This window comes from Alternaria arbusti (genome assembly GCF_024043155.1).
Source record: "Alternaria arbusti strain BMP 1465 chromosome Unknown scaffold_21, whole genome shotgun sequence".
NCBI classification, from domain to species: domain Eukaryota; kingdom Fungi; phylum Ascomycota; class Dothideomycetes; order Pleosporales; family Pleosporaceae; genus Alternaria; species Alternaria arbusti.
Window position 1 is genome coordinate 159,551 of NW_026249961.1, and position 17,661 is coordinate 177,211.

Sequence of the window (17,661 nt, forward strand, 5' to 3'; positions counted from 1 at the left end):
TTACGTGTTGATCATGATACAAATCGGTCCATGGGCCGCGGACACCAAAGTGCACATTTACGTCGAACAACTTACAATGAGGTGTGCGATAAAATCTCGCAGCCTCACACCTGACTGCAAGAAATATCATTGCACCACATACGTATGCTTCATGAAGTAGGAACATATTTTCTGGAAGCTGTTGGATAAACCCATGGGAGTATATGCCGTCTCTCACCCTTATCGTGACCAGCCTCATATGACCACCACAATATACACGGTCTCGCTCACCTACCGCTTTCTCAAACTACTACTAAAGCTAATCGTAAGCGGTATACTGGCGTATAGCGTTCGGCTGGCAGACTCATTGCCGTGATGACCACCAGTCCGACACCTTGGCCGAGCGGTTTCTACAACTATATATACATCTCCGGTATCAACTCTTACCTCATCGACCGACCATATCGTCCAGCACAAGATTGTTCATTCAACTGCCCTACACTTCCACTCTCTAGACATCATAATGGACAAGCGCAGCCGTTCGCAATCACCCGCGCAGGCGCGTAAGCGATGTGCTTCGACAATTTCGGTAACGAACTCCACGAGCTCGCAAGATACAAGACCAGAAAAGACCATCGAAGACTCCAAGCCTCTCACTTCACCATCAAACTCAGCCGCACATTCGTCAGGGTTGTTTTCTGCCGCTTCTGAGTCTTCCTCGCGGCATGCTGGCGATGCTAGAAGTCCACCCTCACTTGGCCATCTTCCAGCAACGCATGCGGCCCATGTTCCTTATGCAAAAGACAATTCAATCAGCACTCCACTAGAAATCTCCACCTATGCCGGGATGGTCACCTCGGGCTTTCTAACCCCAGAGACACTCCGTGAACCGTCGCATGATGGTACAGTGACGCATGCACCTAATACCCTACAAAATACGACAGGATCTTTTCCCATCTTCACGACGGGCGATATCTTCATCAAGACGGAACTTGTCACTCCGCCAAGACAATGGCAACTCCACAGCAGCATTCTCACGCGGTTCTCCTCATGGTTTTCAAAGTCACTTTCAAGCATTATGATGCCCACAATAGGGCAGGCGTGGGCCTCATACACTATTGAAGAGGCCGATGGTAAGATTGCATTGGTACAACAGCAAACCACCGAAGAAAAGCCAGTCATTTCAGATACCGGAAGTCACCATGTTGCCGACGTTGCAATCAAGACGGAGCACGAGGATTCCGACTCAAGCCATCCCTTCTCTATTACCCCAGACCACACCGCCACGGTTGACATTTACAATCAGATCTTCAGCGCATTCTATAACGTCCCCATAAACATCCCGACAACAAATATCGCCGCCTCTCTCACTCACTCCGAACAACTCACCAAGCTCGCCGGAGACCTGGGCTGCTTGGACAACCTTCCCAACCTAAGATCACAGATCAATGCCACACTTCTACAACATCGACATGCGCTTCTGCGTGCAATCAAAAACGATCCCGCACGCTGGCTTCACCTCTCGCTCTCTCTGCACAGCGAGTCCATCTACACAGAAGCACTGATACACATGTCTGGCGCACACCCTAGCTGGCCATGGCCGACGCCACGCTCCTCTCTCCCAGAAGAAATCGTCCGCCTCATCACAGCCAAGAGCCTCGAGCTAAACAAACGGTGCGCAGAAATAGAGCGCGACCTGCTCTTACTCACCATCCATGTCGGCCGCGGCGCGAGCAGCCACCCAGTGTCTCTCCTTGTCAACTCTGAATTCGACACGTGGTTCATCGTATCGACATTCCGGTCCATCCTCGCTCAAGAATTCACCAACTTACACGACGATTGCAAGGGCTCTCTCCGGCGCGGCACAATCTATCGGAAGATATGGAAGGGGGAGGGATACATGCCGTACGAGGATATGCGACGCATGCTCGAACAGGTCATGCCCTCCGCAGTTGCCAGTCTGAGTGAGGATCTGGCGATCTTGAAGAGGGAAGCGAGTGCGTACGTGGAGGATCTTGCAAAGAACGAGTCTTTGCTTGATGTGGAGGGGCAGAAGGTGGGGTGGCTGACTTGCGTTAAGGTGGGGAAGGATGATATTCCTTGGAGGGCTGGGGAAGGGGGCTGAGGGACCTCATGCAAGGGAAAAAGCTGAATAGGTGCGCTGCTGTCTACATCTGTGTCAACCCGAAAGTTTTGCAGGATGTCAAGGCGATGTAGACTTCTGGGTTACCCAGTGGCTCATAGGAGCACAAATGGGGCATCTCCAGTGCAGTTGCTGGTATGATCATTGCGGAACTGCGACGTGTTCGGCACGGCATACATCAGATATTGGGTTTGTTTATTTTTACTACTGCATATCCTATTCATATGTGTACACCAATGTCCCGAAGTATCCAAGTCATATAGATTCATGTCCATAACGCGTAAAAGGGGGTATCATTCTTAGGCCAATAGAGAAATTAATAACCAACACATCATCTGCGCGAAGTTCCTCCAAACCCAGTGCTCTCATGCCTGGTGCTGGAGAAACTATCACCAGACGAACTCCTTGAGCTACCCTCTCCGCCGTTGTTCCAGCGACTGCCACTTCCGTTTCCAGCGCTCCAGCCGCCCGTCTGGTTGTTCCGGTTGCCTCTGTTGCCAAACTGGCCCGCAGCCCATCCAGCAGCAGCGCCACCTGCCGCACCCGACCAGAAGCCAGGCCTCCAGCCTTGTGCCGGTTGTGTCGCACCGTAGCCTGACTTGGGGTTATTGGGATTGTTCGGGTAGTATGGTGGAGGCGGGTCGTCGTTGTCGTCGTTGTAGCCTCCTCCCCATCCACCGCCGCCGCCACCTCCCCAGCCAGGTCTGTTGCCTCCTGCTGCGCCGCCATCCGGACCTTGTGCGCGGTTTCTGAGCGCAGAGTATATCATCCACAACACGACACCACCGAAGAGCATCCAGAATAGCCCGCCTGCAATCCTCTCGCCCATGGTTTTCGGTCCGTCACGTCGGTCGTCATCGTCGTCGTCGCCCTGCCATCTTCCTCTTCCCTTGCCGTACTTCTCTTGACCTTTCTCTGTGAGGACAAGACGGTACTCTACTCCGCAGCTTCCTTTCAAGATGTATGGGTCTTCGGGGTAATCGTAGCCTTCGCAGATGACGTCTGTGGAACCGAGCTTGAATTCTTCGGGGAGCGAGGCGGTGCAGGTCCATTGTATGGAGTCTTCGTCGTAGTCAGAGCCGCTGTTCTTGCAGCGCATTATCTCGGGTTCGTAGAGGCCGCGTGCGGAACCGCCGATGCATTTCAGCTATCATATGTTAGTAGGCTGTACGGAAGGGTAGGCGGAGACGCGTAGGATGAATGCGTACCTGGGGGATAGGGTCAACGCGTCGCGCGGAGGTCTGCTGTCCTTTGCGCAGCGTGAGGCTTTCAATCTTAGCCAGCTTGACCTTGTCTGAGCGGAGGGCTTCTGCGCCACTCGCTGCCAGCAGCGCAGGGTAGAGGAAGCTGAGGAGATGCATATTGTCGCAAGGTCGTGGATTAGAAGTGTGCTCAATAGGGATGGTTAAGACAACTCATGTACCACCCGTGTGGCAAAAGCATGTGAAAGGACACGGTGGAGATGCCTTGTGCTTTGGGGCTGTGAATCTAGAAGCTGGCGGCGCCAGTGAATGCCGATGACGCACCGCCGAGGCGTTTACAGGGATGTACATACGCTAGTATCGCTTCCGCACTAGCTCGCTTTACTCACATGCCATCGCGAGCATCACGCGTGGACAGACCTCGAACGAAACCTCCATCACAACAATCATGAAACAGCGAATAACTTATGTGGTGACGAACCCAGAGGACTTTACTCCCGACCAACTTGATGTCGGCGAAGACAAATCTGGTCCATACTTTGCTTTGGATAATGTCCATGCTGCGAAGGAACACCGTATCACACTCGGGCTGAATGAGCTACCTGAAGAAGTATGTACAGCACCCACTCTCATGTCCACCAAAAGAGCGAATTCATCCTAACGGTACGTAGATAAGTAAAGTCTTTCAGCAATGGCACGAACTACATCTACGCTGGACATCTCCCAGGCCTTACGCATCTACTCCGCCATTCACATCACGTGTCTCACCTGGTCTGCATATCTTCTTCACGCCTCTATCAGATACGCCTGATGATGCACTATGCTCAAGCCTCCACTCCCTCATCTCTTCGGACCTGAAGTGTTCGTCAACATCATCCAGCTCCACAAAGATGCCAGTCCTCTCAGAACGCTTCTCAATGTCGGCCACCTCGCAGTACTACAGCTACTTGGATGATATCGACAGAGTTAGGAGTTTCTTCCAGCAGAAATCTTGCAAAAAAGATGGAAAAAGCTATTGTTTGGATGCGATTGATGGCTTTGCTCTGTCAGATTATGTCGATGTGGACTACGATACTATCTCGAGAAGCGTTGTTCTGACAGCCGAGTCGTCCAATGCAGGATCCAGCAACAAAGGCTGGACTGAGACCATCAGGCTGCCAAGTAAAGAAGCGACAGTAGAGATTGGGGTATTGAGTTTGGAGGGAAATGCCGATCCCGAAGATGTGCAGTTTGGAGGTTTCTTGACAGTCCTAGGGCAAGACGATAAACCGAGTACGTATGACTCCTACTACACTATCTTCACATCATCATGACAGTAAGAAACTAACGACTCACAGAGCCCACGCGCTTCCAAACTCCAACCCGGCACTACCCTCTCCTCCAAGCTTCCAAGAACCCAACCGCCCCACCCAAACTCCACCCCCTAACCTACAGCACCTCTTTTAACCAACCAACCGGCCTCCACCCAACCCTCACCCTAACCTTCCCAGCACCCCACCTCACCCCACCAGACCGCTCCTGCAAACTACACACCCACCTAACCCTCCCTTCCTACCTCTTCATCGACAAATACCAATTCTCCGACGCCCTGTTCCTCGCAGACAAGAACCTGAGGCGTCTCCGCAGTCTAGCCGGCGCTACCGATCTCGAAGCCCCAGACTGGGTTGTGCCGGCTTGGGGCTCCGCAGCACTCTTTGAACTCGCCATACCTAAACCGGAGAAGATTGAGTATCCCAAGGTCAGTCTGGGTGATGGGGAGGAGAGCGTATGGGAGGACTTGCCGACGCATGGTGAGGTGCCGGAGGGGGATTGGAATGTCAGCATACCGTTGCATCTGCGGTATATGCCTGCTCAGGCGGCGTCTCATGCTAGACTGCCTGTCCCTTGGCCTGTTGTGTTTTGGGCTTGTCGTGCCGATTCGGGTGCACAGCATACTACCAATCCGTTTGATCGCTTGCATTTGGGATATGAGGGCTTGTTTGGACCCAAGACTAGGTTCATGCATGTGGAGCCTAAGGCGTGGAATCAGACTGGATCGGATGGGTTGGTGGAGTGGATCAATGTGCCGGTGCTTGATACGAGGATGGCTGGGTGGGTTGAGGGAGGAACGGTTGGTGTGGTCTTGTTCGCGTTTGTGGGGCTATGCTGGATGTTGTTTAGGAACATTGGGAAGGGGGATGTTAAGGATGAGAAGAAGAAGCAGTAGATGGGTCAATGGCAACGAGGGGTATGGGTGGGTGTTGAGAGTGTATTAGATCGTATTGCTTTTCGCTGGCAACTCAGCGATTTCATTTGGGTATCTTTCAATCAAGTGCTATGCCCGCCACATGCTTCCACACGACTTTTCCTCCACAACTCGCAGACCCGTTATCCAACCGCACAATGCAATGTCTGGCAAACCATGCTTCATATCTCCGTTTCCAAAGTTCAGACTATCGTAATCGGCGCGTTGACAGGCATGCTCGACATGATGGGTAACGGTGTTCCAGGGAAGATAGGATGCAGCGCATAGACAGGTCCCGAGCTGTCCTCGCCGTCGAACAGCATGAGGTTTTGAATGGGCTGTTCACGTTGTCCCAGCACGTTGATGACATCTTGAGCCAGCTGGCCACCCAGGAAAGCCGTGACGGGTGCCAGTTCGCTACCCAGATTCTGAAGGAAGCTGCGGAGGACTTCGGCTTTGAGAGACTCTGCAGGAAGTAGCAGCTCCTGGTGCTTGAGGTTCGCAATGGTGGTGAAGAGCTGAAGATCTGTTGGTGTATGCGAAGGGTAGATGCCGTGGCCCATGCGTTGGTACTCCCACAATGCGCGTACACAGGTGAGTAAGGGATGGACCCTCTTCAGCCTCCTGGCGTTGTTTGCAATATCCGCAGGGAGTGGGCTGTCCTTGACCAGCATCAACGGACTGTAGAGCTCCTGCTTGTTGACCAACTCAACCACCTTTCCGTTCTCCTTCTTGACCTGGACGCTCTTGATGCTCCTCGTTGTGCTCTCAGCGCCGACCTGCGTGTCGCGATTGCTCTTCTCGCGCTCGATAACGAAGTTGTGCTCGACCAGGTCGGCGAAGATGTAGCCGTACATGCCGTGTGATGCGCCCGCGTAGAAGGGTTTCCGTGCTATGCGCGCACCGGCGTTGAGGGCGGAGGTGGAGAGGAAGTCCATGTCGGTGCATATGATGATGTCGTAGGCGGCGTAGAAGTTGGGATCCTGCTCGTTGCGGATGTCGGTGGTGAGGGTCTTGACGGTGACGCGCGGGTTGAGCTTTTGCACCTGAGGCAATGCTGCCTCTGCGCGGTTCTTGCCTACATCGGCGTCGCTGATCAAGAATTGCGCGCCCAGATCATCTTCGGTTACGACTTCGTGGTCTGCGAGGGTGATGGAGCCTATGCCGGCGAGGACGAGGTTCTTGGCGACCTCGTTGGCGAGGGCTTTGATGGAGACGAGCAGAATGTTGGCGGTGCGGATCTTCTCTTGCGCCGCGACGCCCCATAGGCGGATTTGGCGGTCGTAGAGGGCGATTTCATCTGAGCGCGGGAGTTAGCACTGCTGCGACTGCCATTGCGTCGCGCTTACCTGCGGATATCTTGTCGGCCTCCGCGATGGCGGCGACTGTCTCGCCAGCTGCGTCCTCGGCAGGCAATGCAGCAGGCAACGCGCCATTGGTCACCAGCGGAGGTACCGGGGACGGCTCGGTGAGATCAGCCATGGTGTTTGTCGTCGCGCGGGTATGTATATAGACGTAAAGACGCGTATGCGAGATGTTGACTGCGCAATCACGCAGGGCAGTCAGATAGTTGGTGGACCGGAGCAAGACGCTGGCTGCGTATGGGCTAATTCAAGCTGGACGGGCGTCTTGCAGAGGGCCGAGTAAAGGCAGCTAGCGGTGACGGCATTACCTCGTAGCCTGCCTGTGCGGCTCTGCGGTGGCCCGTGCGCACCCCGCGTGCCAACCACACGGGACCGACTAGAAGATGCGTTGCTTGTTCGTCGCCTCAGCCTCGACAAGTGCCGTCTCCTACCCTCCCACCGTAAACTGCTAGTCTCTCCTCTGCGTGTGAGCCTAACTACTCGCCATACCTCGTCTCCTCAATGGGAGCGAGCGCCGACGTCACCCATGCCCAGACCACCCTCCTCTCCGTCCCCACCGCCTGCGCCCTTCCCACTGGCCTTCACGACGGGCAGCTTTGACTTTCCCCATGCCTCGACCTCGCCGCCGACCGTCTCTCGCTCTGCCTCTACCAGCGCGTCCAGAAATGCGCTGCACTCCCTAGCCGAGCCCACGCCCTCCGCTTACGATGCGACGTCATCCCCCAGAGACCCTGCCCGCCGCGTGCGCACTCGCACGTCAACCAGAAGAGGCCCGCTGCACCGCCTATTTGGTCCCCCACGTGACAGCGACGCTGCGGACAATCTGGCCCGAAGGCCGCCCACTGCAAACCCCAACCGACCGAGCGCCGTACCGAGCGAAAGCTACCTCCGCCGCTCTCAGGCCCGCACGAGAGAACAGCGCTTGGCCGATATGGACGCTACCAACGATGTTCTTGACTCACTGAGTGACCTACCGACAAGCAATCCCTTTACTATCTCGAATACACAGCCCCGCTCTCGTAGCCCCATCGTGCAACTCAACAGCGAGCGCAGACACAAGCGGAGGAAGTTGGAACATGACAGTAGCGCTGCTACGGAGTACATGTGCTTCAAGTACGGCCATAGGGGTCAGGTAGTGCCTGGGCGTCTGCGCATGGAGATCATAAGCTGTGACGGCGGTGAGCATCGCAGAGACAATCCACCTGGGCTATACAGGGTTCAGAATGTCTTAAGGAACGACAAGAGTGTATACTGCAGCGAGAGCTCCCAGTGCAATCTTCTCTTGAAACACATCGGAGAAGCCCCCTTCGCCTTGGAGAAGATCGTCATTCGAGCACCGGACCGTGGATTTACGGCTCCGTATGTGTCTCCGCTTCGTCTTTGATCATTGCTAACCTGACACCAGCGTTCAAGAAGGTCTTGTATTTGTATCCATGTCTGCAGATGAACTCTTGTCCGGAACCTCAGCCTACAATCTCCGCTACGACACTCCATCGCCACTGATGTCTCCGACACCCAGTTCCCCAAACGAGGCCAACGAACACATGTCGTTGCGAGAGGCTCTTGAAGATCCTTCGGTGTGGCAATACTCAAATCAGGGCCCTCGCGAGGACATGGAGGAGCGCATCGAGAATCTTCGTCTCCGCAGTGAAAGGCTGAATGCCGAATCTGCGAACTGGATATCGTCTTTGCGCTCCGACTCTGAACGTCGGCGGATAATGCGCCAGATGGTAGAACACGAAGACGAAGCAGAGGGTGACAATTGTGATCACGCAGCGGATGACTCTTACAGCGGTCCCGCTGGCATTTCTGCACCTACCCCACCGCCTTTTACAGTCACTACTGCTGCCAGCGAGGATGAAGACTCGGACTCCAACGAAGAAGTACCCAGTGCTGCCATCATGGCCGACCGCCTTCGAAGAGAAAGCCGTTGGCATCCAGACAGCGACGACGATGACGATGAAGTCATTCCCCGCCTGGGTCCGCTGCGTCGCGCGCCGGCTCTCGACTACAGCACATACAGCGAATGGCGCGAGCGGAGAGAGCGCTATCTTGAGCCCATCCGAGCGTCTCGTGTAGCTGCGCCCAGCCGCATTGAACCTTCCGAACGAACCCATGACGGGCCACTCATACCCCCACATGCGCGCTTCTTCATTGCGAAGAACAAGAATAAGATCACGATCAAATTTCACCCTGCAATGTAAGTTTGGTCTGGTCACCCTATGGAGCCATCGGTTTACTAACGCATTCTCCAGTTCGGGAAGACACGTCCTACTCAAGTTCTGGAGCCCGAAACACGATGGCAACATCGACATTGAGAGCGTCCAGTTCTACGGGTACTCCGGACCCCGCTACTTTCCGGCCGTGCAGGCTAGGTAGAGGGTACATGCTGTTGTAAGGTTTACATCACATCTGTCCTTTTGAGAATCATGTTGGTATGAGTGAGAAAAAAGACGGGCATTTCTCTCACCGTGTCTGTCTGGAACGTGTCCTAGTAGTAGTGTGTGCAGTCTTTGAGTGGCAATGATACCCGGGTATGGTACAAATGTGTGACGATTGGGTTGGAGCATTTGGGCTTGTGTGGGAGTACTGGTACGTGAAGGAAGGGTGGTAGATACAACACATTCTTTCATAATTTCACTGCCAATGTGAATGAAAGATTATCAGTTGAGAGACATGCCTGGGCCTGTGATGAGTGAGCAGATGTCGTTACCCCTACAGACTAAGCAAGAAGGAGCGTCCGGGGATAATGACAGTGCTGATCTGCTATTCCCGTTCGAGATCAGACCACCTGGACGCTGTTGCACTCATTTGAACTTCAAGCAACATCCACAACCACCTACCACGATAGCCACGTCTCAGCAACTTCCCGCGAAGTGAACGACTGTCGTCACGAGGCATGAGCGCCTTACCCGCGCTGTATTGTGCTACAAAATGTCCAAGGATCCAATTCATATCGATGCGCAGGTGAACCCCTCCTTTCTGGAGGAAATATGCAGCGAACACCCAGCAGTCGCACATAATACACGTAAGCAACGCATATTTACAGCTATTTGATCGGAAATACGCTAATGCGCACAGGTAGAGATGGAATTACAAGTAATTATGCAAAGGGTATAGTATCTTCCGTGGTGAATGGACACACATTGACGCCTCGACGAACCCTGGCAAACCACCGTTATCGACTTACCAACCCACCAACGTACACACCCAAAGTCCTTCGCGAAAAGACTTCAAATTCGAGCGCGAGTCCACAAGAACACATTAACGCCTCCACAGAAACTGTATCGATGGCATCCATGTGCCCGGCTTTGGTCAGCTTCCGCAATTATGTTCAGTGGACGTTGTCGCCGACACATCCTTTCCTCTTCATTTATACGAAAATACTTAGCCTACGTTCCCGACCGGTACTTTGGGAAGCGGCTTGCTGTCAATCCAAGTTACCTCGACATCGTATCGCATGCGCACTCTTCTGGGTTACTGGAACACATTCCAAATGGACGAATGTAAGCTCCTAGACAGCGCCCACTGTTCGTCGTTTAGCAGCTAGCGACTATTTCATACGTGGCGAAGGCTGCTGAGATCAGCACAGCAACGAGCTCAGAGCCTCGACTTTCCATCTTTACGCTGCTGGAGGCGGCAACGGCAACCGCGAACCTACACGCGGCTCTGACGGCATTGTCCAACCTCACGCTATGCTCTACCCGCAGTGACTAGTATAGAGCCGCTCTACTGGTTTGCCATGTCGCCGGTCATGCCAGTTAGAATAACGGTATGTTCCTGCCACGCCCCTAGCGTATGCAGCTACTGACGGCCTAGAAACTGTGGTAGCGCGGGTTGCCAAGAGGACGCTGTAAAGCTATGCGCAGTGCGAACTTCGCCTCCGAGGAAACAACGTAATGTTAGCCAGTTATGGCAGTCAACAGCAGTATAGTATAGGCAAAGTTGCCGATGCTACACTATCTGTTGTTGATGAAATTCATGAACAAAACGTAGGTATCATACTCACTGATAGACTGCTCAGTCTTTCGTTTGAGCCGACACGATCCGTTGCTCTCAAGCTTCAACCAGTGGACCATGTATCACGCTTGTTGTACAAGACGCTTTCTCGGCAAGATGCTAGTCGACAGCCTATCACGAGTGGGTTCAGCCATTCTTGGCCTGCGTAGCTTTACCAAGATGATACCAGACAGATCCTACTTCAGGAAGCTCCATGCATTGACAGCCAAACAATTCGATGGCCACTCCGGTCTTTCCGTTGAAGCACTATCAACAAATTCTAATTCTAATGCTAAGCTACGCATTGATGCTCCGACGTCAATGAGACACCAGATTCAATGTTGGGAGGCTCTGCGTTCCTGAACAAGCCATTTGACAGCGAGGTTCAGACACACTACGTGATTTGAAGCTTGGTACAAGCCATGACATACTGACTTCAAAAGCATAAGTATTTGCATGTTTGCGTCATACAGGGGTAACAGCTACCAGAAAGAAGTTCGCCGCCGACTGACGATGTTTGCCGTACAGCCGGACTAACAACGTTTCATGCGGCCTAAGCCTACGTTCTCCAGTTTTTCCTCCGCAAAGTCGGCGCGTTCTGGAGCAACCGACAAGCTTTCCGGATGATCGGCCGTGATCGCTCGGTTGCTCGGGTGGATCCACATTCGCTGTGCCAAGCACCAATGACGTCGGCCTGCGCTGTCTCCATGTCCATCGCGTGGCTCCGCGAAACCTTCATATGCTTCAATCGCTTGGCGGCATCCAGACACACTGTGCCTGGCCTCCAGGTTCGACCAGAACGACATGCAAATGATAAGTGTGATGTCACTTCGCATTCGGCCCTTTCCATCGGGCGCTACCATAACGTCTAGCAAACAGCAAAGCCAATGCCAGAGGTCGACGGTGCATGCCATCTCATCAAGTGCATGAGCGAACTCGGGTACGACGGCTTTGGTAATACCATGGTATCTGATTCCTCTGCAGAAGCCAGGTCGGAGACCGTCCGATGGGCGATGGAAGGAGGAGCACATTTCGTATAAGAGTCGCCATGCTCGACATGTTGAAAGCCCATCATCACAACAATCAGCCTTCTCATCATCTCCACTTGATTCAAAACCACTACACTCACTCTCAGAAAGTCGAACTTCGATCAATCAATCAATCAATATGCTCTTCTCAAAGCTCACCATCATCTCCGCTCTTGCGGCCTTCGCTGCTGCTCAGGACACTGACTTCGACTTCGACAACATCCCCGCGGAGTGCACTGATGTCTGCGCACAAGTCGGTTCCATCACCAACGGTTGCAAGAACGACAGCAGTAAGTACCGCACCTAATAACGAACAACAACAATCTAACAAAGCGATAGATGATGACTCATCCGCCGTCCTCCAGTGCATCTGCACAGCCAACAACGCAAACACATTGATCCCACAGTGCGAGTCCTGCGTCAGGCAGTACAACGGCAACGACAACGACGATGGCAGCGACCAGTACCGTCTCCTCACCGACTGCGCATACCAGACCACCACCGTAGTTGGAGGAGGCGCTGGCGCAGTCCAAACAACGGCCGTCGACACCAACACTGTCACTGACACCAACACCGTTTCTGTCACCTCCGTCATCCAGACCACTTCCGTAGCCGTCATCGTCACCACCGGTAGCGACGGCCTTGTTGCCACCACCACCGAGACAGATACCAACACCGTCCCTGCCGAGACTAGCAACCCTGCTGCTATGAAGACTGCCGGCGCCGCCATGGGTATTGGTGCTCTTGGACTCGCTCTTGGTATGTTGTAAATCGACATCATGGTTTACTGCGAGATGGATATTTATGTAGTTAATGACGGGAAGAGGAGTTTGGAGGCTCATCATCACCCTTGGAGCTTGGGAAAAGTCCAACAATCGGGCATGTAATGACTGTACATATAATGCAACATGTCTCACCCCACATTACCTATCGCATGAGGTATCGGACGTGATATGAAGAATGACCCGGACATAGGATGACTTTCCAAATCGCTTATTAGGTATGGTTCACATGGCCTTTTCCATCCTGGACTTCTCAGCTACATACACTTATCACTACCCAGATGTACTTTACATGCTTGTGCCAGGAGATTCTCCACTGGAAACAGACTATCAAAGGTCGACTTGTCAATAGGGTATGGAAATACATCGTCTTTCGTACCCTTCAATGCCATCATGCCAGATACCTCGTATGCGGCAAACATCCACAAGCTGGTACCAACGCTCTTGAGAACCAGGACCGTAGTCGGCAGACCTACTCCTCTGTGTCCATAAGCATCGACGAGCGCATCTTGACGTCTTCAAATCCGCGTCCAGAATCAGTAAGCCTGGCTTTCTTACCAGCGAGGTGATGAGCTTGGATAAATTCCGGGAGGTCAGCCAAAGCCAAGTCGCGGTATTTGGAGAGGTACGGCGCCTTGGGAAGAAGTTCACTGTACGTGATGCAATGTGTCTTGAACCACGTCTTGTTATGAAGGACGGCGTAGGTACCAAGAGCAGTAAGGGCGTTGTTGACGGCAGTATCGTTATAGATAGGGGCTTTGCAACTGTAATCCTAGAGTGCGTAGACTGGAGAAGTTAGGGTGTCGCGTATTGGCAACTTGCGAAATACGAATGAGTGTTTTATCTCTTAATGAGATCCTAAGGACGATTAGTTAAGACTATTGACACGATTTCAACCCAAATATATATTACCATGTATTCCAGAGTATCCTATCAGTAACGGCTTGGCTCGGACAATGTTGCATGGCAAGGATGGCTGTGTTGAGTTTGCTACTCTGCGATCGTGGGTTTTCTTGTTCTTTTTTTTTGGCTGCCGTAAGTTCGATTTCTCGATTTCGGGCAAGCCTCTCCTTTTTACACGCTTTCTCGTTAGCATAGAACTCAGTGAAAGGACATTGCTCGAACTCTCTGTTAGGTAATTGCTTAGCGCCACATTGGTCGTTTCCCGACCGCAATTGTTTGCTCACTTGTTTTCCTTCACCTTCTTACTCCCATGAAGCTCTTTTTGGTATCGAAACGTCTCTAACCAAGCACGATGTCATGTGGCGCGACCCCAAAGTCTCCAGCTCCGGAATGGATGTCCCTCGAGAACCTCCTGCGGATTGCCACCAAGAACGACCATCTGGAGGTACCGACAGAAGAATCTAAGCGCGCCGAGTACGTCAATTCCGCCCCTCTGAGTACTTCCACTGACTCGACAGACATGCGAACAAGGTCCTGCAGTCCAAGCTTGGTTGCGATATCCTCCTCAATTCACACGGACTCATATTTCCGATACATTCGGCCTGGGCGCTCGGTGGTCCAAATGCAGACTGGATGTTGAAATGTCTTTTCCAGGGCGTACGTGTGCCTAAAGCCCAATCTCGTCGTAATTCAGTCTGCTTACACTGATGGCTTAGACCCCAGAGCATCCGTGCGAGATACCTTTCCCCGGATTTTCTCCAATCGTCGTGGACCGTTTCGTCAACTTCCTCTATCTCCACGAATATCAGCGCCATATCGAGACGGAAGTGTCGGATATCGCGCACGCAGAGAACAGGCCTGGTTCACCCTATATCGACCTCACCCGCGATATGAAGTCGGTGCGATTCGACCTGGAGATGGTAAGGTTCGCGGAGTTCCTGGAATACCCGGCCTGGATCGACGCCGCGCACGTCAGGTTGGTAGAACAGCTCCTGTCCAAAGGTGACTTTCCGCCAACGGCCATGAAGGACTTTGTAGAGTGGATATATGGTGCTGGCAAGATCTGTGAGGACAAAAAGGGCTCGCTTAAACAACTAATTGTGGCGGCTACCTTCGTGCACGGGAGCAAGTCCTGGGAAAAGGATCAGCGTGACGAGTTTGTCGGCCTTGTTCAACACCAGGAAAGCTTTGTTAAGGATATGGCAGCAGCGACGCTAGCGCTAGAGCAGGCAGGAAAGTCTTCTTGAGAAGGAGACTTGGCGCTAGAAAGTAGCCGACTAGCCGACTATCAAGCATGATGCTGATTACAAAGGGGTGAAGACGTTCAGAGCCGTCACTCAAAGTGCAGAAGAAGCCCACGTCTGAGGTTCAACAGTCAGGTAGAAGGAGAAGGCAGCTTATTGAAGCGGACAAAGGCGATAAAGTAGCCCAAGTGAAAGGTAAAAAGCACACTTAGCAGTTATGTGTCGTTTAAAGCGTCGTCATGCGTGCTGTGAGTGTCATGTCTCTGGTAAAGAAGTGACAGGAGGCAGGAGCTGAGGATGTTTGCCATCAGCGCCCCACCACGCTAGTCACCAATTGCGCATGCGTCCATTAGGAACAACCCGTGGACATTGGAATGCTGAGAATGCAAAAAAGACATCTTGGTTGTTTTAGTCTACTCTACAAGTCTAATCGTTGAATCGGGTATATCACAAACGGCAACACTCCTCATCTACCCTATCTTCTCAACCATCAACGAACCCTCTACACCACCCTCTAACGCAATCAACCCACACGACTCAATCTTCTTCTTCCACTTGGTCGACTCATATCGCGCCGTAATAACCGTCAGCCTCAAAACCGACTCTCCCTCACCAGAGCTCTCGCCAGCTGGTAGCGGAACTGGAGTAAACGTCCAGCGACCGAACGACCAGTTCAGAATATATCTTGCTCGACCCTCCGGCACCTTTTGATGCGCATCCGCATCAGCGTCCGATGATTTCGGTGGTGTGGAAGAATACAAGATGCCTTTTATCCGGTATACCTCGTCTTTTGTTGGGTCTTCGAGGAGCTTGGCGAGTTTCGCGGTGTCGACACTGCTGTTTCCATCCTGGCTTTTCAGTGTGACTGTCAGGACCTCGACTTCGCTGGAATGATCATGGTCGTGTTCATGTGCGTGCGCGCTTCCGTTCTCCTCTGTAACACCTGCCAGCCTCGCATCCAGTCCAAACACAATATCCTTATCCACCCACCCTTTCCTGCTCTTCGTCCTGGGTATTTGCGGTTCCACCTCCAGCGCCAGCACTGCGTCCTCAACATCTTCTAATCTCCTCTCGCTAACAAGCTCGTGCTTGTTGAGAACAATGAGATCCGTGTAGCGTGCCTGCATTTTCGCCGTGTAGCTTGTGTCTTCGTAGCCCTTCCAATTCTCCACGTCAATCACACTCATGACACCGTCTAGAACGTATTTGCCCGTTTCTCTGCTCAGTCGGTTTACTTCCATGGCGAGGGTTGCGGGGAAGGCAGAGCCGGAGGTCTCGATCACGATGCGGTCGGGGTTCACGTCGTTGGCGAGCGTTTCGAGGGCGTCGGAGAGCTGCCCGACGAGGTTGCAGCATATGCATCCATTGAGCAGCTCTTGCACGCCTGATATAGCGGCTGAGGAGGCCAGCGCTGTGTCGACTTTGATGTCGCCATATTCGTTCTTCAAGAGCGCGAGTTTGTAGGTTTTGGGTAGTTGGGGAATTAGGTTCAGGATGAGCGCTGCGAGGCTGTTAGTAGGATTCAAACTTTGTTGAATGTGATTCACACGTTCCTGACACCTTGAACACGCGCAATGTGCTGGTACCGTGCTACTAGGTGCTGAAGAAAGCAGCTGAAAATTACTACGTACTTGTTTTTCCCGAGCCCAAGAAGCCCGTGATAATCGTGATAGGTATCATGACAATGACGACAACAGCACAGACGCGTCGATCCGAACAAACCCCCTCAAAGAAGCAATTCAAATTTCCAAGGTCACAGTCGCAAGGTTGCCCGCAAGGTCGCTCGCACGTGCAAGACGCGATAGCGGAGCTTGGCCTCGCAAAGGGACTAGTTTCAGGTTCCGCGATGGCGGGGTGTCTGATGACGTCGGCGCGCATTTGGGCGGGGCAGTGCCGACCAAGAACCAGCATCGCATCAGGTACGTCGCCCGTAGCCTCCTTGCACGCTGCGACGCGCACCTATCAAACCCACCTAGCTCCAATACCAAGGCTCCTGTCACCAGGGACTAGATCTTGATTGACCCCATTGACCCATCGGTGCTCCCGTTTCCAAGATCAACCATCCCTGCCTTGCAATCAGCTGCTTAAATAGCTCTCTCTCTCTCCTCAACTGCACTCGGCTTATCACTCATCACAACCTCACACGACTACTTTTGCCTTTACTGCTTTGACTCTTTACTTACCTGACTTACCTTCAATTACAACAAACAAACATCATGGATTTCGTCAACAAGCTCGCTGGCGGCGGTAACAACCAAGGCCAGTCCGTCAACGAGCAGGTCGTCCAAGGCCAGGGCTCTGAGCAGAAGTCCTCCGGCTCCGGTGGCTTCCTCGGTGGCATCGGTGACAAGCTCAACTCCGCTGCTGGCGGCGGCAAGGAGAGCGAGAAGAACGAGGACTACCTCGACAAGGGTATGTCGTCCTCCACCCCTACCCACGTCTACCATGCCGTGCTATAACTGTTTGACACGTACTCACTGTTCACACTAGGTGTCGACTTCGTCCAAGAGAAGTTCATGGGCCAGGGTGCTCAAGACAACGAGTCCGCCGTCGAGCAAGCCAAGGACGAACAGATCAGCGACTTCATCCGCGGCCAGTACAAGTCTACCACTGGCTCCGATGTCCCCATCAAGGACAAAGAGACCCGTCTCGGTTAAGCTGTTGAGCTAGGACAAGGCGTGATGGTGGGTATACCATGAGCCGGGAGGACAGGAGATCCGCTGGCCATTGACTACGATCACAAGGATATGGTTATGATAGTCATGAAATGAAACAATGACAATACACCACAAG

The 17,661-nt window shown here is 52.9% G+C and overlaps 8 protein-coding genes across 8 annotated transcripts; 6 read left to right on the forward strand and 2 right to left on the reverse strand.

Annotated features, from left to right (window-relative positions):
• Positions 1–1,060: 1,060 nt before the first annotated feature.
• Positions 1,061–2,104, forward strand: J4E86_010298 (uncharacterized protein; the record flags this gene model as incomplete). Its single annotated transcript, XM_051450797.1, has 1 exon — positions 1,061–2,104. The coding sequence occupies one exon, from the start codon at positions 1,061–1,063 to the stop codon at positions 2,102–2,104; it is 1,044 nt and encodes a 347-aa protein (XP_051297990.1).
• A 349-nt stretch (positions 2,105–2,453) lies between these two features.
• Positions 2,454–3,483, reverse strand: J4E86_010299 (uncharacterized protein; the record flags this gene model as incomplete). Its single annotated transcript, XM_051450798.1, has 2 exons — positions 2,454–3,269; positions 3,331–3,483. The coding sequence occupies 2 exons, from the start codon at positions 3,481–3,483 to the stop codon at positions 2,454–2,456; spliced, it is 969 nt and encodes a 322-aa protein (XP_051297991.1).
• Positions 3,484–3,772: 289 nt separating this feature from the next.
• On the forward strand, positions 3,773–5,530 carry J4E86_010300 (uncharacterized protein; the record flags this gene model as incomplete). Its single annotated transcript, XM_051450799.1, has 3 exons — positions 3,773–3,934; positions 3,996–4,596; positions 4,815–5,530. 3 exons carry the CDS (start codon positions 3,773–3,775, stop codon positions 5,528–5,530), a joined length of 1,479 nt encoding a protein of 492 aa, XP_051297992.1.
• Positions 5,531–5,751: 221 nt separating this feature from the next.
• On the reverse strand, positions 5,752–7,030 carry J4E86_010301 (uncharacterized protein; the record flags this gene model as incomplete). Its single annotated transcript, XM_051450800.1, has 2 exons — positions 5,752–6,848; positions 6,898–7,030. The coding sequence occupies 2 exons, from the start codon at positions 7,028–7,030 to the stop codon at positions 5,752–5,754; spliced, it is 1,230 nt and encodes a 409-aa protein (XP_051297993.1).
• Positions 7,031–7,438: 408 nt separating this feature from the next.
• J4E86_010302 (uncharacterized protein) lies at positions 7,439–9,291 on the forward strand (the record flags this gene model as incomplete). Its single annotated transcript, XM_051450801.1, has 3 exons — positions 7,439–8,271; positions 8,318–9,112; positions 9,168–9,291. 3 exons carry the CDS (start codon positions 7,439–7,441, stop codon positions 9,289–9,291), a joined length of 1,752 nt encoding a protein of 583 aa, XP_051297994.1.
• Positions 9,292–12,078: 2,787 nt separating this feature from the next.
• J4E86_010303 (uncharacterized protein) lies at positions 12,079–12,709 on the forward strand (the record flags this gene model as incomplete). Its single annotated transcript, XM_051450802.1, has 2 exons — positions 12,079–12,229; positions 12,279–12,709. The coding sequence occupies 2 exons, from the start codon at positions 12,079–12,081 to the stop codon at positions 12,707–12,709; spliced, it is 582 nt and encodes a 193-aa protein (XP_051297995.1).
• A 1,267-nt stretch (positions 12,710–13,976) lies between these two features.
• Positions 13,977–14,871, forward strand: J4E86_010304 (uncharacterized protein; the record flags this gene model as incomplete). Its single annotated transcript, XM_051450803.1, has 3 exons — positions 13,977–14,098; positions 14,143–14,281; positions 14,341–14,871. The coding sequence occupies 3 exons, from the start codon at positions 13,977–13,979 to the stop codon at positions 14,869–14,871; spliced, it is 792 nt and encodes a 263-aa protein (XP_051297996.1).
• A 2,213-nt stretch (positions 14,872–17,084) lies between these two features.
• J4E86_010305 (uncharacterized protein) lies at positions 17,085–17,525 on the forward strand (the record flags this gene model as incomplete). Its single annotated transcript, XM_051450804.1, has 2 exons — positions 17,085–17,280; positions 17,359–17,525. 2 exons carry the CDS (start codon positions 17,085–17,087, stop codon positions 17,523–17,525), a joined length of 363 nt encoding a protein of 120 aa, XP_051297997.1.
• Positions 17,526–17,661: the final 136 nt, after the last annotated feature.